The sequence below is a fragment of the Schistocerca serialis genome, chromosome 7 (assembly GCF_023864345.2).
Source record: "Schistocerca serialis cubense isolate TAMUIC-IGC-003099 chromosome 7, iqSchSeri2.2, whole genome shotgun sequence".
Taxonomy (NCBI): Eukaryota; Metazoa; Arthropoda; class Insecta; order Orthoptera; family Acrididae; genus Schistocerca; species Schistocerca serialis.
Genome location: NC_064644.1, coordinates 426,054,454 through 426,078,825, shown reverse-complemented (window position 1 = coordinate 426,078,825; position 24,372 = coordinate 426,054,454). Strand labels below are relative to the sequence as shown.

At 41.2% G+C, this 24,372-nt stretch overlaps 1 protein-coding gene across 1 annotated transcript in view; it reads left to right on the top strand.

Annotated features, from left to right (window-relative positions):
* LOC126413133 (lutropin-choriogonadotropic hormone receptor-like) overlaps positions 1-24,372 on the top strand; it is a gene marked incomplete at its 3' end in the record, with an annotated part of 673,520 nt that overhangs the window by 478,429 nt on the left and 170,719 nt on the right. Inside the window, exon 9 of the mRNA XM_050083025.1 lies at positions 7,466-7,606. Within this exon, the coding sequence (XP_049938982.1) occupies positions 7,466-7,606 (141 nt within the window). The remainder of the gene's footprint in view (positions 1-7,465; positions 7,607-24,372) is intronic.

The window sequence follows — 24,372 nt, the reverse complement described above, 5'->3', positions numbered from 1 at the left end:
AGACAAACAACGAAGGTCATCGAAGTAGTCGAAAGAATGAATACATTGAAATGGCAGTGGGCTGGTCATGTTGCTCGAACAAAAGATTGTCTAAACAAGTCCTAGACTGAAGCCCAGTTTTCCAAACAAAGACCCAGAGGAAGACCACCGGACAGATGGGACAGAGATATAAGAAAGACAGTGGGATTCAATTGGTAACGGTAAGCTCAGGATCGGTAGAAATGGAAGATCTTACTGGGATGCTTTGTTATACGCCGACTCAAAGACGCCACATCATTAAGTGATAGATCTGGCTAATGATGATGATGACAATATAATTATAATCAGTTATATACATTCGGAAATAAATAAACTACTACATGCATTACATATTTAATATGATCTCTGTAACAAAGCCTATATAGTCAGAATTAGAAGTACGGGACAAGTTATCAAAGGATAGTAAACGCCGAAAAATTTTAGATGGTGCAGAAGGTATTTTATCTCCGTTTTCGGTGTCACAAAGTCAAATATCAGTGTAGACAGATGCAGTTTTAAAATTGTTTTAATAGTTCGTTAATAATGATTTGTTTTAAAGGAAAGTTTCACAGACTATTTTACCCCTTTATTAAAAATGCTAAAGCAAGTATTTTTTAAATATATGTTGTAGGAATCAAATATCAATCTTAATAGTTCTAACTTCAAAATAGCCTTATCAGCGACATTTATTTTAAAAAAATCTTTCATCCCATACTCCACTCGCTTAGGAGCACTGTGGAATTTCGTACAATCCCTTACTAAACGGTGCCTACAGTATAAGATCAACACGCTCTTCAAGTTTCTCTCCTTAGTTGTTTGGGCTAGCCGCTGATGAGTCGGTGAATCGGTCTTATCCTATTTCACACCCTTAAGGACTGAATTTCCAAAAACATTCAATGACGTAATTTGTGTTTCTAACCGAGAAGTCAAATTCAAATTCTCAGAGATATAGCTCTGAAAATGCTTCCATAACGAAATATTTTCACAAAACATTTCATCCCCTATTTCACTCCAATAGGGATTGAATTTCCGAAGGCACTGGAATACGTATGTTTTTTATTTCTAACCAAGAAGTAAAATACCAGTTCTCATAGCTGCAGTTTCAAAAACGCTTTAATAGCTCTTTAATAATGATGTATTTGCGAAACAAAGTTGCACCTACTATTTCACTCTCATAGAGCTTAAACTCCCAAAAATGTTTAACGCTTATTTTTTTACTTCTGACCAAGAAACCAAATACCAATTTTAGTAGTTCTAGCCTCAAAACTGCTTTAATAGCGACATATTTTCAAGAAACATTTCATCCCGGAAAGTCTCTTCTTAAACATGTCTAAAGTGTAAGATCAAGACACTCTACATATTTGACGCTTTTTTTCTCAGCGGTTTGGACTGGGCGATGATGAGTAAGTCAGGGTATTTCTTTTTAAACATGGAGATTGTTTATGTCGAATACAAAACACATACATGAATCATAAAATGAATTTAAAGGTGGAAATGTTGCAGTGTTCTAGAATGGCCGACAAGTCGCTTTGGGGCAGGATTCGGTAGCAACGTAAGTGAGAACTGTTAAAGTAAAGGCAACAGGGATGTTGCTGCTATCATGGAAATACATCTATATCTACATTTATACTCCGCAAGCCACCCAACGGTGTGTGGCGGAGGGCACTTTACGTGCCACTGTCATTACCTCCCTTTTCTGATCCAGTCGCGTATGGTTCGCGGGAAGAACGACTGTCTTAAAGCCTCCGTGCGCGCTCGAATCTCTCTAGTTTTACATTCGTGATCTCCTCTGGAGGTATAAGTAGGGGGAAGCAGTATATTCAATACCTCATCCAGTAACGCACCCTCTCGAAACCTGGCGAGCAAGCTACACCGCGATGCAGAGCGCCTCTCTTGCAGAATCTGCCACTTGAGTTTGTTAAACATCCCCGTAACGCTATCACGGTTACCAAATAACCCTGTGACGAAACGCACCGCTCTTCTTTGGATCTTCTCTATCTCCTCCGTCAACCCGATCTGGTATGGATCCCACACTGATGAGCAATACTCAAGTATAGGTTGAACGAGTGTTTTGTAAGCCACCTCCTTTGTTGATGGACTACATTTTCTAAGGACTCTCACAATGAATCTCAACCTGGTACCCGCCTTACCAACAATTAATTTTATATGATCATTCCACTTCAAATCGTTCCGCAAGCATACTCCCAGATATTTTACAGAAGTAGCTGCTACCAGTGTTTGTTCTGCTATCATATAATCATACAATAAAGGATCCTTCTTTCTATGTATTCGCAATACATCACATTCGTCTACGTCTATGTCTATAAAGTGCGTGTGTAAGTGTATGGAAAAGGGGAGAAAAGGACATGTCACTATCTTTAGCCCTTACGGAGTCAGGACACGGTGCGTTCCGGCCAAACTAGTGGCACCCGTGTCCCGAATGAGTAGTGACTTAATACGCTAATAATTATGACTATCGCCGGCCGGAGTGTCCGAGCGGCTCTAGGCGCTTCAGTCAGGAACCGCGCGACCGCTACGCTCGCAGATTCGAATCCTGCCTCGTGCATGGATGTGCGTGATGTCCTTAGGTTAGTTAGGTTTAAGTAGTTCTAAGTTCTAGGGGACTGATGACCTCAGAAGTTAAATCCCATAGTGCTCAGAGCCATTTGAATCATTTTTGATTTATCACTATCGATCCTATGTAATATAAATAGAGGAAAATAGTGGAATTTACACTGATCTTTGACTTTTGTCTACGAGTAACTGTTATAGCGGATCTCCACAGATACGTGCACAGACATCCGCAAAGGCGTGGGCTAGCAAGTGCAAAGTAATTATTACAGCGGGTACCAGGGCAGACTTGAAATTATAACTGGCTAAACACAAGGCGGTACTTTTTCTTCATTATGAAGGGGCGGTGCCAGCGATGTAGCTCGTCCCCTGGAAAAACCAGCGGACCCATTCGCAGCAGCGCACGCACAGCGGACGCGCTGACACTCAGTTCGACCTTGCGTGGAATGCGCCACGCCCTTCATTCATCGGAAGCCGCCCCCGGCTGCCACACGAGACCCTCTGCTTCCGCTCTCCCTCCTACCACATCCCTGCTTGAAATTCTGAATGATGTTCAACCAACACTTCATATACGAACGGAAAAAATTGCAGCACCAAAAAATAATCAATGTAGAGTAATGAAGTTTCGGGAATATATTTGTCTAAGTAACCTACTTAAGTGATTATCACTGCAAGGTCATGTGTTAATGTAAGCATGGGATAAGCCATTGCAAATGTGAAATTCTGATGCATTAATAACCGGTATAACTGCCAGAATTTTAAATGCAAGCACGCAAATATGTATGTATTGTGTTGTACAAATGCCGGATGTCATTTTGTGGGATGGAACTCCACGTCTGTTGCACTTTGTCTGTCAATAAGGGACGGTTAATGTTGTTTGAGGATGACGCTGGAGTTGTTATCTGATGATGTCCCATATGAGATATGAGCTCGATTAGAAACAGATCTGGTGATCGATGAGGCCAAGGCAAAATGTCGACCCTCTGTGGAGCATGTTGGGTTACAACAGCAGTATGTGGGCTGTCCTCCAATGAGCTCTCGTTTGACACCACTGAATTCCCAAATGACGGTGACTTGGTGTCAGTGGAGTGCACGTAATACGTAATAATGTAAACACTCAACTATGTCGATTAAATATCTCAGAGCACTGCTACGACGTTCTACGTGATAGAACTAACACTAAATATTGCTCATAATGGTGAAGAATAGAAGATTTCGTTTCTCTTTAAGGGGAAGCGTTCTGTTAAAGAATAACGATAACAACACTCAACACTTAATAACTGTTCAAAGTATCACAAAAATTACAACGATTAAAAAGTCAAGAATGATGAGGTGTTTTCAAAAGCTGCATAGCTGGGTGAGGGTGCTTTATTCGCAACTACCGTTTCCATGTCCGTATAGACGCATCTTCAGGTTCACAATGGCTATATTTCCATCATTTAGATGTACAATTACGGAGTTCCAGCTTTCGGGAAGCTGTCCACGTTAAAAGTCAATGTTGGGTTGTCATAATAAAGCTGAGTACACCCAAAAGATGTTTGTAAAAATGTACAAAACCTGGCTGCTGAATGAGCCACCACGTAGGATGTATTATAACATCCGATAAACACCAAATGGATAAAACCACTGAAATAAAACCTAAAATCCCGTGTAAAGTGCGTACTTCCGCCGTATTCATAACCGGTCGATGTGGTGTAAGCAGCCCGTGAAGGCTAGCATACAGTGACACAATGCATGCACGTTCGTATGCTTGGATTCAAAATTCTGGAGATTACACTGATTATTCACGTACAAGAATTTCACATTTACAATGGATTATATCGCGCTTACATTAAACTGTGATCTTGCAGCGATAATCGCTTAAATAGTTACCTAGACAATTTTTTCCTGAAGTCTCACTACAGTACATTTTTTTTTTGTGTGTTGCGATTTTTTTTCCTGTCAGTGTAAAATATATTTTAGAAAGGCTTATTAATGAAATTTTTGTGGATGTTGATAAAAGTTTCCTAACCAGTTCAGTGTCATTAAACTTTAAGAAGAAATCTCTATATGGAGTTCAGAACACAAAAAAATATGTCTATAAAATAAGAACCCTTCTAAATGGAATACGTTCATAGCAGTAATTTTTTGGGCGAGCATCCAACAGTGCTGATGAATATCTTTTACCTGTTTAAATGTATCGGTCATACGGGATATAAAATAGAAAGTCTGGAATATTTTCATGCCGTATTGTCATACGGTACATTGGAGTAAGCCATGGAGGAGGGCTATTCAAGAACGTCTTGCAGAAGCTTGTTCATTGAACTTGATATACCAAATAGTACTGCCAAGTACACAGCTTATCAACATATTATAGTCTAAAAGAAAACTAAAGTATTAATTATGCGCAAACACAGTGAAATTTCTTAGCAGAAAAAATTATGTACCTGTCATTAACGGTATCACATGAGGTGAAATCTATGTAATATCTTACTTCGGTACAGTTCTAGAGAAATTGTGTAATTTGTTTAAATAAATCTTGTAGACTGGTTTTGTATTGTCGATGTTTGGTTGCAACAGCCACTGAATTACCTTATCCAGCTAAGTATGTATATATTTAAATGCTGGTTATGTACTTTAAAATAAACACTTAAACTAAGAAATGTATAATTTTTTGACATTTTATACAGCCCTGTGAATCATTCCCCTTACCAGCTGCGTAATGAAATGAGCATCTCTCCCTTTTTTTTTAAGATGTGTTATTTATCATTGTTTTCTGACATGTAACCTGGTGTACGGAACGTATAATGTATCGAATCTGATCTAATACAAACAATGTTTGTGCTTAACCGGTGAACCGGCTTCGCCATTGCTAAATACTCGTATGTATGGGAATTGGATACACGTCGTACTCCTCTTCTCGTCCTCCCCCTCTCTTTATCTATCTCCTCCTGCTCCACTTCTCTCTGTACATCACCTTTCTCTATCTGTCCATCTGCTCTCCTCCCCCCTTCCCCCTTATAAATCTCCATTTCTGCCTCCAAACTCACCATTATTTTGATCCTTGTCCCTCTCTGTGTCCATTTCCTTCCCCTCTCTGTCGATCTTCTCTTTCCCCCTCTCGTTGCCATTGAGCCTTCTTGTTTATTGCTATTGCAAACTAAACCTTGACTGAAAACTGAAGTCGCTTAAAATGAATGGGTATAATAATTGTGCTCATTGGTTTCTGGGGTACGCGAGACCTCTCCTGCTGATGGATCTGTGAGGATAGTAGCTTCAATGGCAGTAATTAGCATTGTTTTAGTCCGTGAACGGGTGGTCTACGACGTTTAAAACGATTCAGGTTTCACAGTAGTATTCCAAAACCATAAGCCAAAAGGCAATTAATAGAACCTATCTGTTATCTGCTAAAACCAAGCGCGAGGAAGAAAGCAAAACAGCACATAGTTGAGTATATGATTTTCGTTAAAAATTATATGTAAGGAGAGAGAATATACATGGAAGAAACAGTTTTGCTAGTAGTGCAAATGCGGCGCTATCATAGTTAAAACTGACTACGTGAAAGAAAACGAGACCACAAATTTTCACACCACAGCTAAGCACAGCATTTTCTTTCTTTGAGTCGGTTTTAACAGAAAAACTCGTTCACTCTTGTTTTAAAAATACTTAGTATATATCTATATAAATGTACATTACATTACCGTGTAAAAATTTTAAGTAATTCAGTCAAGAACTTCTCGCGATATTTCCTAAAAGATTTTATCGTTTATAGAGAATATATTTTTTATACCATACACATTTGAAAAAAAAGTATGTAGCCTATGTTCGTACGAACGTTTATTAGAATACCGTGTAAAATTTAGACATAAATTTGTCAAGAAATTTTCGAAATTTTGGCAACAAAGTTTCGCCTTTACTTAGTATATATGTATTGATATACCATATATAATGAAGAAAATGAACAACATGTGTTCGTCTGAACTAAATAATCGTGTAAATATATGAATTAAATTTGTCAAGAACTTTCAGAGAGTTTTGGCAACAACTTTAAACAATGACGTATCTTTATACAGTATTATATATTATAACTGAAAACAAGATTTTCTGCTTGTGGAGTTAGCACTCTGTTCGATTGGGGAGAGTATTTCGACCAGGAAACTTAAAAAACACACATCTTGCAACTTGCAGCACAGAATTGCGTCAAACGGCATCACAAGATTGAGGTTAGGCTATGAAGAGATGAGATAAAAACCCATGGATTAGACGGGGACTTAATCGAAAATTTTACATTCGAAACACATTTAACCTAACTAGGACAATATTTCATACTGAAATTCCGCAGTTTTCTCGCAAATAACTCGTTTGTGTTCCCATATTTAGTCAAAAGTGTTTTGCATCTAATGTTGTTTAGTTTCTCCACGCTTCACAATTAGTTACGATGCACTCTGTATATGTGCCGACGTTAGAGTTCCTCGGGCAGGCTTTTTCGCGATTAGTCTCTGTTGGTTTCACATCACAGTGGCTAGTACCTTGGTGAGAGTTAATACTGCCATGCATACCCCGTTAACTTCATTTTCACTTTAGGACGACTGTCCTGAATCTTCGTCAGTGATGTTCAGGAATACTACCATATTTCATGATGCCCCTGTTATGAACTTGCTGATATTCATAGTTCAAATGGTTCAAATGGCTCTGAGCACTATGGGACTTAACATCTGTGGTCATCAGTCCCCTAGAACTTAGAACTAGTTAAACCTAACTAACCTAAGGACATCACACACATCCATGCCCGAGGCAGGATTCGAACCTGCGACCGTAGCAGCCACGCGGATATTCACAGTGTGCTAGTTGTATCCTGCCAGAGTTGATTATACTTTCTTCTGCTTTTCTTTGCCAGCATCCTGTCCGATGCGCGGGAGCTGACCGAGTTCCCCAACCTGGAGGGCACAACGGCGCTGGAGATCCTGCGGCTGGACAGGGCTGGACTCCAGGAGGTGCCCGCCTCACTCTGCTCCATCTGTCCCAGGCTCCGCAGTCTGTGAGTACCTCAGCACACCACAATTGCTACTGTCTTAATGTGAAAGTGTACGGTGTCGCCAAAAGCCGAGTGCTTACTGTAAAATCAACAGTTATTTCTGCCTTTAGCAAGAAGAAAGGTGTTATTTATGTTACACAAGCTGTGCTGCCATATGAAAGCTTTTGCTAGAACTAGGATCTTCTCCTGAGGCTATGTACAGAAGCGTCGTTCAGTTGTAGCATCATAATGGTCTGTTTTTTGTCAGTCCAATCTTCCTGACATAGTACAATAAGAACATTTGTTAGTTAGCTAATTAGTTAGTTGTTCCACACATCATATTTGCGGTAAAACCAATAGAAAACACACACACACACACACACACACACACACACACACACACACACACGTACACTCACACAAGTAGAAAAAAAAGTTTATACGGTTAGACGATGACCTTTTACATGTTTTTCTACGAAAGTGACTACTTTTTTTATTCAAGATTTTCTATGTGGTATATAGGGAGTTGTTAAGGAGAATGATCGTATATCTACATTTGGAATTTTATTTCCATGGAAAGGTTGTCAAAGGGTCTTATAGCTGCAAACTTGCGTATTTCACTCCGTTATATGGCGTAGATTCATTAAACGGTAATGAAGGTCATTTTTCCTTCTAGTGTTTGGCTTGTGAATGTTTCGGGAACTCTCAGACGCAGATGGGATTTTGATAACAAATTTCATATATGAATAAATGTAGTGCCATTCTGTGGTTAATAATTACGGCTGCTTGAAGAGATACTGGCTACGATAGATGTGTTTGTGAGCTCCACACATAATAACTTTCTTCTGTGCAAAGAATAATTTTCGTCTACGTGTGTGGTTACTCCAGTATGTTATCACATAAGACTTCAGTAATGAAAGTATGCAAAATTTGCTAGCTTACTGATTTTCATATCCAAATACTTGGTAATTACTCTCCTGAAAAAAGCAGCCGAAACCAAAAATTTTAGTAAGTGTACTATATGGTTTTTACAGCTGAAGTTCACATCAATGTGCATTCCTAAGAACTTACAATTTTCTGTCCACTATATTAGTTCATGCTGGTATACTAGTATAAAATGAGGCTGTGGATGTAAAGGACAAGATCTTCTAAAACGACATCAGCAAGTTACTGACATGGCGACCTTCCGGGGAAAAATTATTTTAGTGCCAATGGAAAGATGTCAGCAGCCTGCTGAAGAATAAAACTCATATCACTGATACGAATGGCAGAGAAGCGCGCAGAACACTTCACTCATCATTGTAGTGCCTTCTTAGCTAGAAACCGTATCGGAGACAATGGATCATCAGTCCTCTACTCTCCACAACACTTAATAGCCCCGTCCATTACACCAAACAAAGAAGGCACGTAGTATAAAACACTCCCGTTTACTCGTAGCGTCAAATCTGTGTAAAATCTCCGGCTTTCGAAACCTTTGGTTGAAATCGTCCACGGTCTTCGTAAAGAACAAGTAACTATCATGGCTGCAGGTATTGTGACCATTTATAGCCCATGGAGGGATTGTGATTGGTCGGCGAAGATTTGCGAAATGGAGCCAAACTTAATGCACGTTCGTCAAAATGCTCCCTCACGAATGTGGCCACTGCTGGGGAAAATGGAGAACCTATAGTCGTTGTGTTGGTCATTTCAAAAAACTAAACGCCGTACAAGAAGCAGGTGGTCATCAAATCATGACGGAACGACTTAATAGTTTCAGAGGGATAGTCGGAATACGTTATGCCAACACAGTTTATTGACCATTTTCAAAGTCACATTGGAAATAGAGAACTTGAGAAAACAGCAGTTTATGAATAAAGTCTGACAAATAAACACAGAATAATATTTAGAGAGAGTGAAATCTTGTCCATCGCATCTACACACAGGTACTGGGATTGTATTATTAAAAAAGGAGTAGAAATTAGAAGGTGCGCCACAACGACTATAATCGTAGTTCATAAAATGTATTCGCCGATTGAAAATGCGTTAACACCATAGCTATTTAATTTACCGCTAGCAAAAGAAAATTAGTGCCGAACCGGGATTCGAACACAGATTTGCCGCTCTACGCGAGCGGTCGCCTTAACCGTTCGGCTATCCGCATCACGGCCTTCCATATGTACCAGTGTCTGCTGCCCATAACGTTCACACAATAATGTGATTCCCACACAGGGAGAGACTTATTTAGCTTTCTCGTCAGATCGCCTTGACTTTGGCATGGAATAAATTAGTGCGCTGCCTGTAAAGTTCAATGCCAGAAAAACCATTATCAAATACAGGTACTGCTCTAATGTACGAGTATAATTTTAGTGGTGCCCAGAAGAGATCTCTCGATGCTGAGCAAAAAAACACAGGGCACGTTCCGAAATGTTAACGTTCCTACGAGAGCTCTGGCAATGCCTATGCAGGCAAGCACCCAGTCTTCAGCAGTATGATATAACGATAACATACGCCGACCAATACAAACCGTCTATGGGGAATAAACGCCCCCCACAACAGCAACCACGACACTCAGTTGTTCCGAATTTAGCGGATAGAGCATTCCGTCGAATGCTCGCGATTTCACTCAGATAATAATTAGCAAGTAAACCGAGTGAGTTTTACGCAAGGATGTCTTCGCGAGACATTTCGATGTCATAGCAAAGAGGTGGCAAAAGAGATCGACTTTTGCCTTTTGGTGTTCTAGAGTCCTTTTTGAACGATGACCGGCGGTATTTTTCAAACATGTAAATGCCCATAGGTGGTACTTCATGATGGACTTTGGTCGGCATCGCGAAGCACTGATTCATTTCAAATGGTTGACAGCCGGTCTGAAACTTGATGAAATCGCTACAGCGTCCATTGACCTACATTACTTTCCAGACAACTCATTCCTAATGCAGTGAAGCGACACCATTTTACATTGTTGATAGAGAACTTTCCATCGGAAGGAGACGATGAGTTCGAGGCCCCGATCATACAAATTCCAGTGGAGTATGCTCAGTACTTTTCAAGCGAGATGGCCTAGTGGCAAGGTAAGGTGCTGGACGCGTATTCGAGAGGACAGCGATTCAAATCCCTGACTGCCCATTTAGATTTACGTTTTCTGTGATTCTAATAAATGACGCGAAAAGAACAGGGAATATTTCCATCTCCAGTCACAGGTTGTAGTCCGTTTATAATAACCTCGTAGACAGGACGTTAGACCAAAATCTGTCTTCCTTTTAGAAACTGCGAAGATGGGTGACAGTCAACATGCATGCAGATCAGTGAATTCAATCTTGTCAGATGGTAGTGTTCCATCGCAATCGTTAGTTTCAGGATGTTTCTGTCGCGTGGGCTATATCACAGAGATTTCCTGTAACGTCCATAAAGTTGTTCCTTTTTTTGTCCTGTTAAAGTTATTGAAAAATGGCGAGTTGGCTGACGATTGCAATTACCACATGGATATACGAGTACAATGAGAATTGATTGAATTCATAAATACGTCGACAGCTTTCACTGGAAGTCAGAAATTATAAATTATGTGTGTACCGCAGTTGTGACAACAATATGTGCAAACGCAGCGAATTGTGGCAATCCACTTGTGTGTCAACACTATCTTCGTGTGCTGCAACCGCATCAGCCTGCCAATGCAAGCTGGCAGGTAAACAAATTCGGGAGTTCATTACTGTGCTGCATATTTGTGGCCTCGCCCAAGGCACAATATGTAGCTAAGTTTCATTAAGCCTTTGCCAAGCGTACTGCATATGCGACAGAAACGGTAGAAAAAAAGAAAAACGTATGTGTACGAATTATTACGAATATCACGGAAAATTCGCTGTGTATCCTCTTTACCGCATTAAATTGCATTCTAAACGAAATTTAGGATTCTATGGTCGTTTCCTACCTACTTACAACGATCTGTGTTCAATAATTTTGTCTTCCATCATAAAGAGTTGTCTCTTCAACCCACATATAAGGGCCTTAGACTGAAGGACTTTTAAGAGTGAAGATAAACTGCTAAAAGCACCAGCAGAAGTTCGCGTTTTCAAGTGGGATATCAGTAGGGTATCGGAGGTCTGAAGAAAGGAAGAGAATCAGATAGAGCCCCATACAGTAAATGTTTCACTATAGAGACTCAAACCAAGAAGGTTGTCAGAAGTATGTTGATTATCAACACAAGGAAAACAAAGGTCCAATTACTGAATGGTATTCAAGGAACCTCAACATAACAGAAAGCACACACATTTTTATATGCTCGTTGGAAATAGCAGAAATTTGTATCGCAAAAGCCTAGTAAGGTATTATAAGAACTGGTAAATCAAACTATAGGACAGTAGAGGCAATATTAATTCAAAAATGAGAACAAAGGATGGAAAATGACTTTTAAGTAGGGAACTCCGGATAAAATATCAGAAACTATGTCGAAGACATGCTAGAGGAAGTTACTGAAAAAAAAAATATTCTAAACACATTTTGCAAGAAATACCTCGGCATCAAATGTATGTGGAAAGAATGAAGTAGTATAAAAATATCACTGGCTATAGGTTACCAATTATTAAACAAATCGCACCGATTGTTTTGGTTTTAAATCAGTTCATGGTCTCTTGTGACTACAGGTTACTAATATGCATCATAAAACGGGACACTGTGTCAGAAAACACTTAACTAATTAAACAGAAATTAGTTTCACTGATTCAAGAAATTTTTAGTGCAAAATTTGCAGAATTACAATTAAATTAACGAATAGGTTTAAGGTGCCAGATAATGCAGAAACTATAGGCTTAAATATGAAAAATGATGATTTAACAAACACGTTAGATATGTTGCAGGAGTGACCAAGAACAAACAAAACAAAATTTCAGAAATCAGAACACAGACAATGCAGATGAGAAAAGAATTAAAAGTAAATGGTAACCTGACACAGACACAATTAACAGAGTTGAATATAACTATTCAGAAACGTTTACGAGATTCTTCAAGGAACTGTAAGAAAAAGAATGTAAGCTAGACAGTCGAGAACAACCGAAATATGAAGAAAACGAAACTGGCACATATACTATATTAACGTTACATCACATTCAGGATGTCAGATGGCACTGCTAGGACAAAATGGGACACATTGAGAATGGGGCTGGAAAATATCTTTAAAAATCCATACTGTGCACTTAATGAAACGAATATTCAGATAAACGAATAGTCAGATAGTACAAGTGAATTCTGAAACACTGTCAGTAAAAGTAGAGAAAGCGATTCGTTGCATCTAATGAGGAAAAGCCCCTTTGACTGATAGTAACATTAAAAATGATTAAAACAGTAGATGCGTGGTGAGAGCGAAACTTACACGTCTGTCAACAGAATGTTACCGATATTCGATAGTTGGAACAAGCAGAAGAAAGTGAAAAGCGATTTTGTGGATAACTATAAGTTCTTCAGTTTTCTACAGGGAATTTCAAGATTTTTACTAAAATTCTCAATAATCGTGTAGGGAAAAGCAAGCAAACTTTAAACTGAAAGTTGGGATGTCAATAAGCTTGTATTAGAGGTGGATGTAGGACAATAGACTACTTACATTTTGCCAATGAAGCTAAAGGAACAGGAAACAAATATCATTACTACAATGGTGGGATTTTACAGCCTATGAGAAGTCGTAAAACTTGAGAACCAAAGAACGTACTTTATGCGTTATGGATGTGAAACTGGACTGAATATAGGTTTTCAGAAATGACTGATAGCAGTCACCTCTCTTTACGGTAGGATCTTAATTTTCCGATTGGTGGTTTCATGCCGCCTAGAGGCAAAATTATATTATTTGCAACATTTTCCGTCTCAGTAGCACCATATTCAGTGGGTCTCGCTGCTCTGGCGAGGTCCCTGTTTTGATTCTAGATGCTGCCAGGGATTTTTCCTTGGTAGGAGGACTGGACGGGGGTGCGCTCAGCCTCGTGATGCCAGTTGAGCAGCGACGTGACTGAGAGGTAGCGGCTCCAAGGTCGAAAAGATAGTATGCTGACCCCTTGTCCCTCCATACCGCATCGATGACTGATGAGGATGACACGCCGGTCGGTCGACTAGGGCGTGATCGCGTAGTTTTCTTTTTTCCTTTCCACCCTGCGTGTTGTTTCTTATATACCATGGATGGCGTATGGAAGTTATTTCTGCAAAGTGTGTGTAGTGTCGTGTTCAAAATGTTCAAATGTGTGTGAAATCTTGTGGGACTTAGCTACTAAGTCATCAGTCCCTAAGCTTACACACTGCTTAACCTAAATTATCCTAAGGACAAACACAAACACCCATGTCCGAGGGACGACTCGAACCTCCGCCGGGACCAGCCGCACAGTCCATGACTGCAGCGCCTCAGACGGCTCGGCTAATCCCGCCCGGCGTAGAGTCGTGTATCTGACGTAACTGGAGAACGTAAGCGTTATTTTGAAAAGTGGTTTGTGCATCAGGAATAATTCTATGTAACCAAGTAAACATAAAAATAACTCGATACCACGGCATATTTAGTGTTCACTTGTTGCGATCTTTCCTTCTACAGCTACGGCTACGGCAACAATCGCTATAATGTTGTTAACAATCACTGATGATGGGTAGCTGGGTGACTTGTAACTGACAAAGAGGGAAAAAATTACACCGCCATGAAAGGCAACTGGTTATAGGCACTTCTGCAAACCAAAGACCAGAACTTACCAACGTCGGTTTGTTCAAGGTTATATACAAAAATGTAATGACTCTATTTCGATTACACCAAGAAAGTGAAAATTTCAGAACTAAAAAAGTATTTTGGCAAAGTGACGCCATTACATCAAAGCTATTAGCTGCCTTGGAGGATATCCTCAAACCATTGGCTCTTTCAAATGGTTCAAATGGCTCTGAGCACTATGGGACTTAACATCTGAGGTCATCATTCCCCAAGAACTATTTAAACCTAACTAACCTAAGAACATCACACTCATCCATGCCCGAGGCAGGATTGGAACCTGTGACCGTAGCAGTTCCGTAGTTCCGGACTGAAGCGCCCAGAACCGCTCGGCCACCGCGTCTGGCTCCTCATACCATTAAGCTATACTGTACGGTCAGTGGGCAGTAGTAGACACGGAAACAGCACATAGAGCGAGACAAAATGGTGGGAGATGTAATGAGGATAGTCAGTATTGTACTCATTTTCATACGAAAAGAGTGGACGAAGGATTAATGACATAAAGTCAGAGGCAAGGGTCAGTTGGATGCGAACGGCTTGTAAGCCCGCCATTCTTTTCAGAAGTGTACCTGAGTATTCATACAAGAGATGGAATAGGCTTACGACCTGAAATAGCATTCAACTAGAACGTCAGCCACAAACCTCATTCGATATTCTCCCAAAGAGTAGGAAATAGTGCCTTATGGGTTCGACTTGTTGTGGCTCCTCCACCTTTCTGTAGCCTTTTCTGGATGCTAAATTTTAGTGTGTAAATTTGCATCTTACGATGTCTTCGATTTCCAGGGCCGTGTTCAGTTTATTTTTATTTAAAGCTTGGAGGACGAGTCACAAACTTCATTACAATTTCTTGAAACAGTAATAGCGGACGTAACGTAGATTGACATCGCCGTAAATTGTTTATTCACGTGCCTTGTTATTAAGCATGCTCTGTCTAATTCGGTGAACAAGCACTATTTGTTTTTAATTAGAATTAATTTGGAGCACTGAGAATTGAAAATACACTCCTGGAAATGGAAAAAAGAACACATTGACACCGGTGTGTCAGACCCACCATACTTGCTCCGGACACTGCGAGAGGGCTGTACAAGCAATGATCACACGCACGGCACAGCGGACACACCAGGAACCGCGGTGTTGGCCGTCGAATGGCGCTAGCTGCGCAGCATTTGTGCACCGCCGCCGTCAGTGTCAGCCAGTTTGCCGTGGCATACGGAGCTCCATCGCAGTCTTTAACACTGGTAGCATGCCGCGACAGCGTGGACGTGAACCGTATGTGCAGTTGACGGACTTTGAGCGAGGGCGTATAGTGGGCATGCGGGAGGCCGGGTGGACGTACCGCCGAATTGCTCAACACGTGGGACGTGAGGTCTCCACAGTACATCGATGTTGTCGCCAGTGGTCGGCGGAAGGTGCACGTGCCCGTCGACCTGGGACCGGACCGCAGCGACGCACGGATGCACGCCAAGACCGTAGGATCCTACGCAGTGCCGTAGGGGATCGCACCGCCACTTCCCAGCAAATTAGGGACACTGTTGCTCCTGGGGTATCGGCGAGGACCATTCGCAACCGTCTCCATGAAGCTGGGCTACGGTCCCGCACACCGTTAGGCCGTCTTCCGCTCACGCACCAACATCGTGCAGCCCGCCTCCAGTGGTGTCGCGACAGGCGTGAATGGAGGGACGAATGGAGACGTGTCGTCTTCAGCGATGAGAGTCGCTTCTGCCTTGGTGCCAATGATGGTCGTATGCGTGTTTGGCTCCGTGCAGGTGAGCGCCACAATCAGGACTGCATACGACCGAGGCACACAGGGCCAACACCCGGCATCATGGTGTGGGGAGCGATCTTCTACACTGGCCGTACACCACTGGTGATCGTCGAGGGGACACTGAATAGTGCACGGTGCATCCAAACCGTCATCGAACCCATCGTTCTACCATTCCTAGACCGGCAAGGGAACTTGCTGTTCCAACAGGACAATGCATGTCCGCATGTATCCCGTGCCACCCAACGTGCTCTAGAAGGTGTAAGTCAACTACCCTGGCCAGCAAGATCTCCGGATCTGTCCCCCATTGAGCATGTTTGGGACTGGATGAAGCGTCGTCTCACGCGGTCTGCACGCCCAGCACGAACGCTGGTCCAACTGAGGCGCCAGGTGGAAATGGCATGGCAAGCCGTTCCACAGGACTACATCCAGCATCTCTACGATCGTCTCTATGGGAGAATAGCAGCCTGCATTGCTGCGAAAGGTGGATATACACTGTACTAGTGCCGACATTGTGCATGCTCTGTTGCCTGTGTCTATGTGCCTGTGGTTCTGTCAGTGTGATCATGTGATGTATCTGACCCCAGGAATGTGTCAATAAAGTTTCCCCTTCCTGGGACAAAGAATTCACGGTGTGCTTATTTCAATATCCAGGAGTGTAAATGTCTTGACACCTTATATTCGCTGTAATTAAGTTTTCCCGTCAGATTACACTCTGAAATTCAGAAAAATTGCTGCGATGTAGTCCGTGAAGTTCTTCAAATAAATGACAGTCAACCGATCGCCCTGTGCTGCTATCGGAAGTTAAGTTTTTCATGAAAAGTGTTTAACTGCTGTTCAATAGAGACTGGCAAAATTATACCAACTGAAATCTAGTATTTTTAAACCAATTATCCTCAGTTGTAAAATCATAATACTTCAGTAATTTCACATACTAAAATCCACAAATAACAAAGCTGAATTAGAGATTACTTTAGATTCTGTTTTATTTGTAACTCGTACGAAACGAAACTTTCACATATAACACTTTTCAACAACAACCAAAAATGTAACCTAGACCCTAACAGAGAGAGAGCTAACAAAACAAATCGCTGTGGTCTAAAACAGATACCTACACTACTAAAAACAAAACATTGAACAATGTATCACCTACTTGCTGTTCTGAAGCCTTTAGCTTCCTTTAAAAATTTAAATTATTTTATTATATTAATAAACTAGTAAATTTCCAACAAAAATTGACATAATAACTCATCTAAATAACTCAACGTAAATAAAAATAAATATCTGAATTACTATACTACGAAAGAGTGGCTTCATTGTGCAAGACAAACGTTTTTTTCGTCTGTTGCCTACACTACCTAATAACTTTAAAACTAATTAATGTAGATCTACGAAATTTAGAAAACACATTTGTTTTAGAAAATACATTTGTCTAGGTAACAGATTTAAGTGATTAACGTTGCAAGATCACAAGTCAATGTAAGCGCAAGATAAGCCATTGCAGATGTGAAATGCTGATTTTGAAAGCTGTGATGTACGAAGACACCGTTTCGGCTGATGTATAGCACGCAGAAATGTAGGAGTGTCACCTTACCTGGATTTCTGAAGTTCAATGAATGCAACCACTGGAAGCATTCGTAACGCATCTCCTAAGCAAAATACAAGTAAGTGAGTGGCGCATGTTTTGCCTGAGACAAGAATGAAACAGACAAACATGGAGACAAAGTACGCGTGGTAGAATTTATGAACAAAAGCAAGGTGTAAGATAACAAATTCACGAGGTCTAAATATACGAAAAATCGAATATAATACATTAACAGCTCTGATACTAGTTTGCTGTTATGGCTACTAACAGACATCCCTTCCGAAGTTACAGTAAAGAACTTTGCAAGGAATTTAGAAATATACCTCATAGTAACTGGATCCGTTTTTAATTACTTGAATTTACAGATGATTAACTAAGAGCCGGATACCGTTCACCACGTGTAACCCGAAAACAAGTAAAAGACTCACCATCGTGGACGACAAATTCACATGCAAAAGGGGAAGCAAAAGGTATACAATTTTACCTAAAATCAATGCTATCATTGTTTCCAATCACGTAAATGCAACCCGATACCTCGCTGCTAGCTGCGGTCTTCCTACTACACTGACGAAAGAAAAATGGTAACACCAAAAACTAATTAATGTAGATTTACGAAATTTAGGAAACACATTTGTCTAGGTAACATATTTAAGTGATAAACGATGCAAGATCACAAGTCAATGTAAGCGTGAGATGAGCTAGTGCTGATACAGTAATAACCAGTGTAACCGCCAGAATGTTGAATGAAAGCATGCAAACATGCATGCATTGTGTTGTAGAGGTGCCGGATGTCAGTTTTTGGCATGAGTTCTATGCCTATTGCATTAGATGTGCCAATTCAGGGACGGTTAATGCTGTTTGTGTATGACACTTGAGTTGTCGCCCGTTGACGTCCCATATGTACTCGATTGGAGGCAGATCTGGTGATCGAACAGGCCAAGCCAACATGTCGACACTCTGTAGAGCATGTTGGCTTACAACATCGGTAAGTGAGCTAGCGTTGTCCTGTTGGAAAACACCCTGCTGGAACGCTGTTCATGAAAGGTAGCGTAACAGTTCAAATTGTCAGGCTGGCGCACAAATTTGCAGGGGAGTATCACAGGATAACCAAGAGAGTGCTCCTGCTGTCACACGAAATCGCACCCCAGATCGTAACTCCAGGTGTAGGTTGTCTCGTGATTGAGAAAGTTAACATAATACAATGTACCTAATGAACAACTTTATAGGACTGACGCAACACTGTCATTGAAAGTGACGGAGTGTCGAAACACGTGTGGTGATTTTGGAAGAAATAAAAAGTCTGGTCAAGACATGAGGTAACTTATTCAAGTGCATCCAAATGGCCACTCCGTCTCATAGCATTTTCATGCAAATTGCTGCCAAATGGACCTACAAAATGTATCATATTACCACACGTAATTCAGGAGATACCACGCCAAAAAACTGGTGTGCATGAAAAGCTGCCCCATCATGAATGTATAAATTTATTCCTGGCAATTCTCTTCGCAACATTTTTTCCAGGCAGTATTCACATAGGCAGCTGAATATAAATACAATACTGGCTATTAAAAATGCAACGACAAGAAGAAATGCAGATGATAAACGGGTATTCATTGGACAAATATACTAGAACTGACATTGATTACATTTTCACGCAATTTGGATGCAGAGATCCTGAGAAATCAGTACCCAGCGCAACCATCTCTGGCTGTAATAACGGCCTTGATACCCCTGGGCATGGAGTCAAACAGAGCTTGGATGGCGTGTACAGGTACAGCTGCCCATGCAGCTTCAACACGATAAAACAGTTCATCAAGGGTAGTGACTAACGTATTGTGAGGAGCCAGTTGCTCGGCCACCTTTGACCAGACATTTTCAATTGGTGTGAGATCTGGAGAACGTGCTGGCGAGGGCAGCAGTCGAACGTTTTCTGTATCCTGAAAGGCCCGCACAGGACCTGCAACATGCAGTCGTGCATTATCCTGCTGAAATGTAGGGTCTCGCAGGGATCGAATGAAGGGTAGAGCGACGGGTCGTAACACATCTGAAATGTAACGTCGACTGTGCAAAGTGCCGTCAATGCGAATAAGAGGTGACCGAGACGTGTAACCAATGGCACCTCATACCATCACGCCGGCTGATACGCCAGCATGACGATGACGAATACACGCTTGAACGTGTGTTCACCGCGATTTCGCTATACACGGATGCGACCATCATGATGCTGTAAACACAACCTGGATTCATCCCAAAAAATGACATTTTGCCATTCGTACACCCAGGTTCGTTGTTGAGTACACCATCGCAGGCGCTCCTGTCTGTGATGCAGCGTCAAGGGTAACCGCAACCATGGCCTCCGAGTTGATAGTCCATGCTGCTGCAAACGTCGTCCATCTGTTCGTGCAGATGGTTGCTGTCTTGCAAACGTCCTCATCTGTTGACTCAGGGATCGAGATGTGGCTGCACTATCCGTTAAAGCCATGCGGGTAAGATGGCTGTCATCTCGACTGCTAGTGATACGAGGCCGATGGGATCCAGCACGGCGTTCTGTATTACCCTCCTCGACCAATGCGAGCAGAAATGTCGCGATACGATAAACCGCAATCGCGATAGGCTACAATCCGACCTTTATCAAAATCGGAAACGTGATGGTACGCATTTCTCCTCCTTACACGAGGCATCACAACGACGTTTCTCCAGGCAACGCCGGTGAACTGCTGTTTGTGTATGAGAAATCGGTTGGAAACTTTCCTCATGTCAGCATGTTGTAGGTGTCGCCACCGGCGCCAACCTTGTGTGAATGCTCTGAAAAGCTAATCTTTTGCATATCACAGCATCTTCTTCCTGTCGGTTTAATTTTGCGTCTATAGCATGTCATCTTTGTGGTGTAGCAATTTTAATGACCTGTAGTGTACAAAATTATATCACTGTATGATATGTAGATCAGGAGATATGAAATTAACTCAGAGACGCGTGAAAAAGCTCCGCATTGTGCACGAAGTTTTAATAAATTTATTCTTTACAACCGAAACTCACCTACAACTGAATGAAGGAAATCCCTGACACCTGGCAGCGCCTTTGATAGCTTTCAACTACGACGCGCAAACGGCCGTAGCCGAAACCAGTAGCTGTTTCGACGCGTTGCCATAGAGACGTTTACAAAATTGCGCTGCAGACACGCGAAGCAGCTGCGCCCAGCGTTCAGAAACTGTTTCGTAATTCGAATGCTCCTTTCACGAAAGTATGGAAATGAATTTTTTTCGATATTACACGACACACACAGTTCATTTCTTTGTTTTAGTTTGTAACACAAAATGCGCACAATGAATACCCGGATAATGCTGCGTTTGTCGGCTATTTAAACAATAAAACAAATACGTAGCCGACGTTTTGACCGTTTCTGCAGCGGGCCACGTCAGGACAACTGAACTGATAGTTTAGTCACTATAAAGGAAGCCTCTGCAAAGATTGTCGAATCCTCGACTACGTAGTGGTTTTAATGTTTTATGGTGAAGTGTCTCACATCCAAAAGGATTTTATTGAAGTTGATGCCGGTCGTGGGAACCTACGCACTTATATCTTGAATTAGGTTCTGCGGTACTTCCGTAAATCTCCTCAGGAAGTTTCCGTAATATTGCCTTCAAAACCTCTTTGAACGACTTGAGTCTCAAATACTTAGAGGTAAAAAGGCCATCCTTCCATCCTTCTGTTTTCTTCTTTGTGCTTGCACCCAGCTGTGCTTCATGTTCACTACTCGCTAAACTAAATATGAGATAAAAGCAGATAACGTCCTCTTCTTTCTTCATTTTCGTGTCCCTTATATCTTCTCTGGGTTGGCATCTTAATCTCGGTTTGGTAATGTTATTGATACAGGGTAGCCGGAAAATTTGTACCTCATCTGTTTGCGTCTAGTATTATCACTGTGAAAGTGTGACAACTTTCTCGAAATGTTTGCGAACCGTGTAACTGCATAAGAACGTGGATACCATCCCGTTATTCAGCTAGATGGATGTGGGAAGCCGCATAAAAACCTCTTCCGGACTGGCCGATACACCAACTCTCGCCGTTAATCCGCCAGGACGATTCGATAAGAGTCCTGCGAGCCTCCTCTTATTCCGATATCGGCGTGATAACGCCAAGCAGCTATCCGGTGGGTATAAAAATGGATAACGATATTCTTGAAATGCAGAGTTGCAGATTAATTTCTTCCTGACATTAAGTTCCCGTTCAGCCCTTCCAGCCGGGACACTGGCATGAAGAAATGCTTAAGACATTACATTCGTGATGATGAAAAGTGGGCGTAAGACCTCGAGCGGAAAATTTGATTAATGGTTTCCGTAACTTCCTTAAAGTAATTGAATTGTGGCGTGGAAAGTGAGATGCCGCTCCGTCACCCACGATGGTGCTGTCGGAAACATAAAAACGGCAGGAGAGGAAGGTTTTCGAGAGTTCCTGTTGGCCCCCGGAACTTTACAGCTTTGCTAAGTTAATTGATTGCCCTTATTTCAGATTCAGTTATATTCTACCTCTGTTCTATTTTCCGTTCTACGTAATTAATATATCCATTTTACAATATGATCGCTGTTCCTCAAAGACTCACTTAAGGGCCTGTGTTAAATTATGTACTGTTCGAAAGGATTCAGACGTAATAGCGATCATCAAAGTAATAAAACTGGAAAGGAGCTACCGAGCGACTCCTAATCAGGAGGATGGCGGATCAAATGTCCATCCGACTAACCAGTTTTAGGTATCCGTGTTTCCTCTAAGCAGCTTAAACCAAATGCTGTGATGGTTCCTTGGAAAGGACACCATTTCCTTCATCATCCCTCTCCAGAATTTGTGCTTTATATCTAATAAGCTCTATCCGACGGTACATTAAATCCTACTTTTTCTTCCATTTGAAATAAAGAGATTTGTAAATTAATATGGTGGAGGAGAAGTTTGTCCTATCGGCAATCACAACGGTGTGTTCGTTGAAGCAGTTCCACCCATTCCGGTCTGGCTGTATTCTTTAGTATCCGTTACTTTATCGGGCATACATCTATGTTGTAAAGGAAGGAACAGCTCTGTTATTACAGGCATAGCGCTGGAAAAAGGTAATGAACGAAACCGACCGTGTCCTTTTCAAAATAAAGACTCCAGATATCGCGGGAACCACGGAAAACTTAGAAAACTTCAAACTGATTGGCTGCAGGCGGTCACAAATCCCGTTAATCTTCAGTAAGAGTTCGTGAAATTTCTTAATCACCAAAGAACATTCCTCTGCCATATTATATAAGTTTTGTGACTTAGAGATAACACAGAAATTACGCCGCGAAGCAATGCGACACTCACGCGACAAAGGCAACAAATGTTACGTTTCATAGGGGGATTCCACTACAAAAATCTAGCAGTTCATTCTAGAAGTATGTCGTATTCATAGTGATCAATAGTGCGTGGTATATGTTTTTTACGATAGTAACTTCAAGTAAATATAAAATAGTATCTACAGAAATATTATAGTTCGCATTTAACGTGAAGAACGTTACATACTTTGCCCAAAGAGCAACGGATTCCGTCTATCCTCTGTGTGCGTTACACTTCCTATGCTCTAATTTTGAGGGTGATTTATCTAAAAACCATACTGTTTGTATAGTATTGTCTCAAAACCGTGTAAACGATTTGTTACTGTGCTTTTTTTGTCTATATGTTTATAAAAATCGTAACATTTGTGTATGTACGTCTATGTGTTCCACATCTCCTCCTATACAATTGGACCGCTTTCAGCCGAATCGATATACATATAACCTTCCATTTGGAAAGAAGGAGTGTGGTGGTGAGAGCTGTCTGCTTACCTTAAGAGTGTAGTTCACATAAAGTCATAAGCCAGGTGAACCTTCACGTACGTGCTGCTACATTGCGTCTCCGACTACTACCGTTCACATCGCCTCCAGATTCATTGTTCTATTACATGCCTGGGACTACTTCAAAATTCAAGCATTTCTTCGATAAAACAAGGCGATACAATTCATGCTTATAAATGACATCATTTGTAGCAACATATGTTGTAGAACAAAGTGGATTTGCAACATCGATCAAGACTCAATGTCAAATGTACCTCTTTCTTCGCCCCTGTCAAATGAAAATACCATGGTTTTGCGCATGTACTTTATGGTTAATGAAGAATTGGAAGTAGATAATTAAGAATTGTGCAAAAAGCTGATTCACTAACACACACTCAACCCGACAACGTACCACTCTACACGGTACATCGTCCATTAAAGCATCATGGTTCCTAGATTAGTTGTAAAAAGCTAACCAGTCTGTAGTGAGAAATTGACGACTTAAAATAAAACAGGCTCTAAGTGCCAAAAAAGAAATTTTGAAGTTTTATTTGAAATAGAATTTACATGCCAAGCACAATGACGTATAAAAGGCTAACAAGCTGCCACGAATGAGAATGTAGTACCAAGTGCAATCAACAGATGGCATGCAGTTTTAGAACCAATGCTGTTAATGTATGAAATGCTCTATGATCCGCTAGCTTACACCTCAGTGTTAGCTAAGATGACGGGGGAAATAGATGTTTGTAAGAGTGGAAAGAAACGACGAATTAAAGGAGAAGGTGGTGTGGCAGTAATGAGGAAAAAGCTGAAAAGTGGAGGGCGTGAACGCATAAGTTTAACTAATAAATGTATTCCTGCAGAAGCTCGTCAGACAAGGGAGTTAAGTCTCATTACTGATCGCAAACCTACAGCATAACT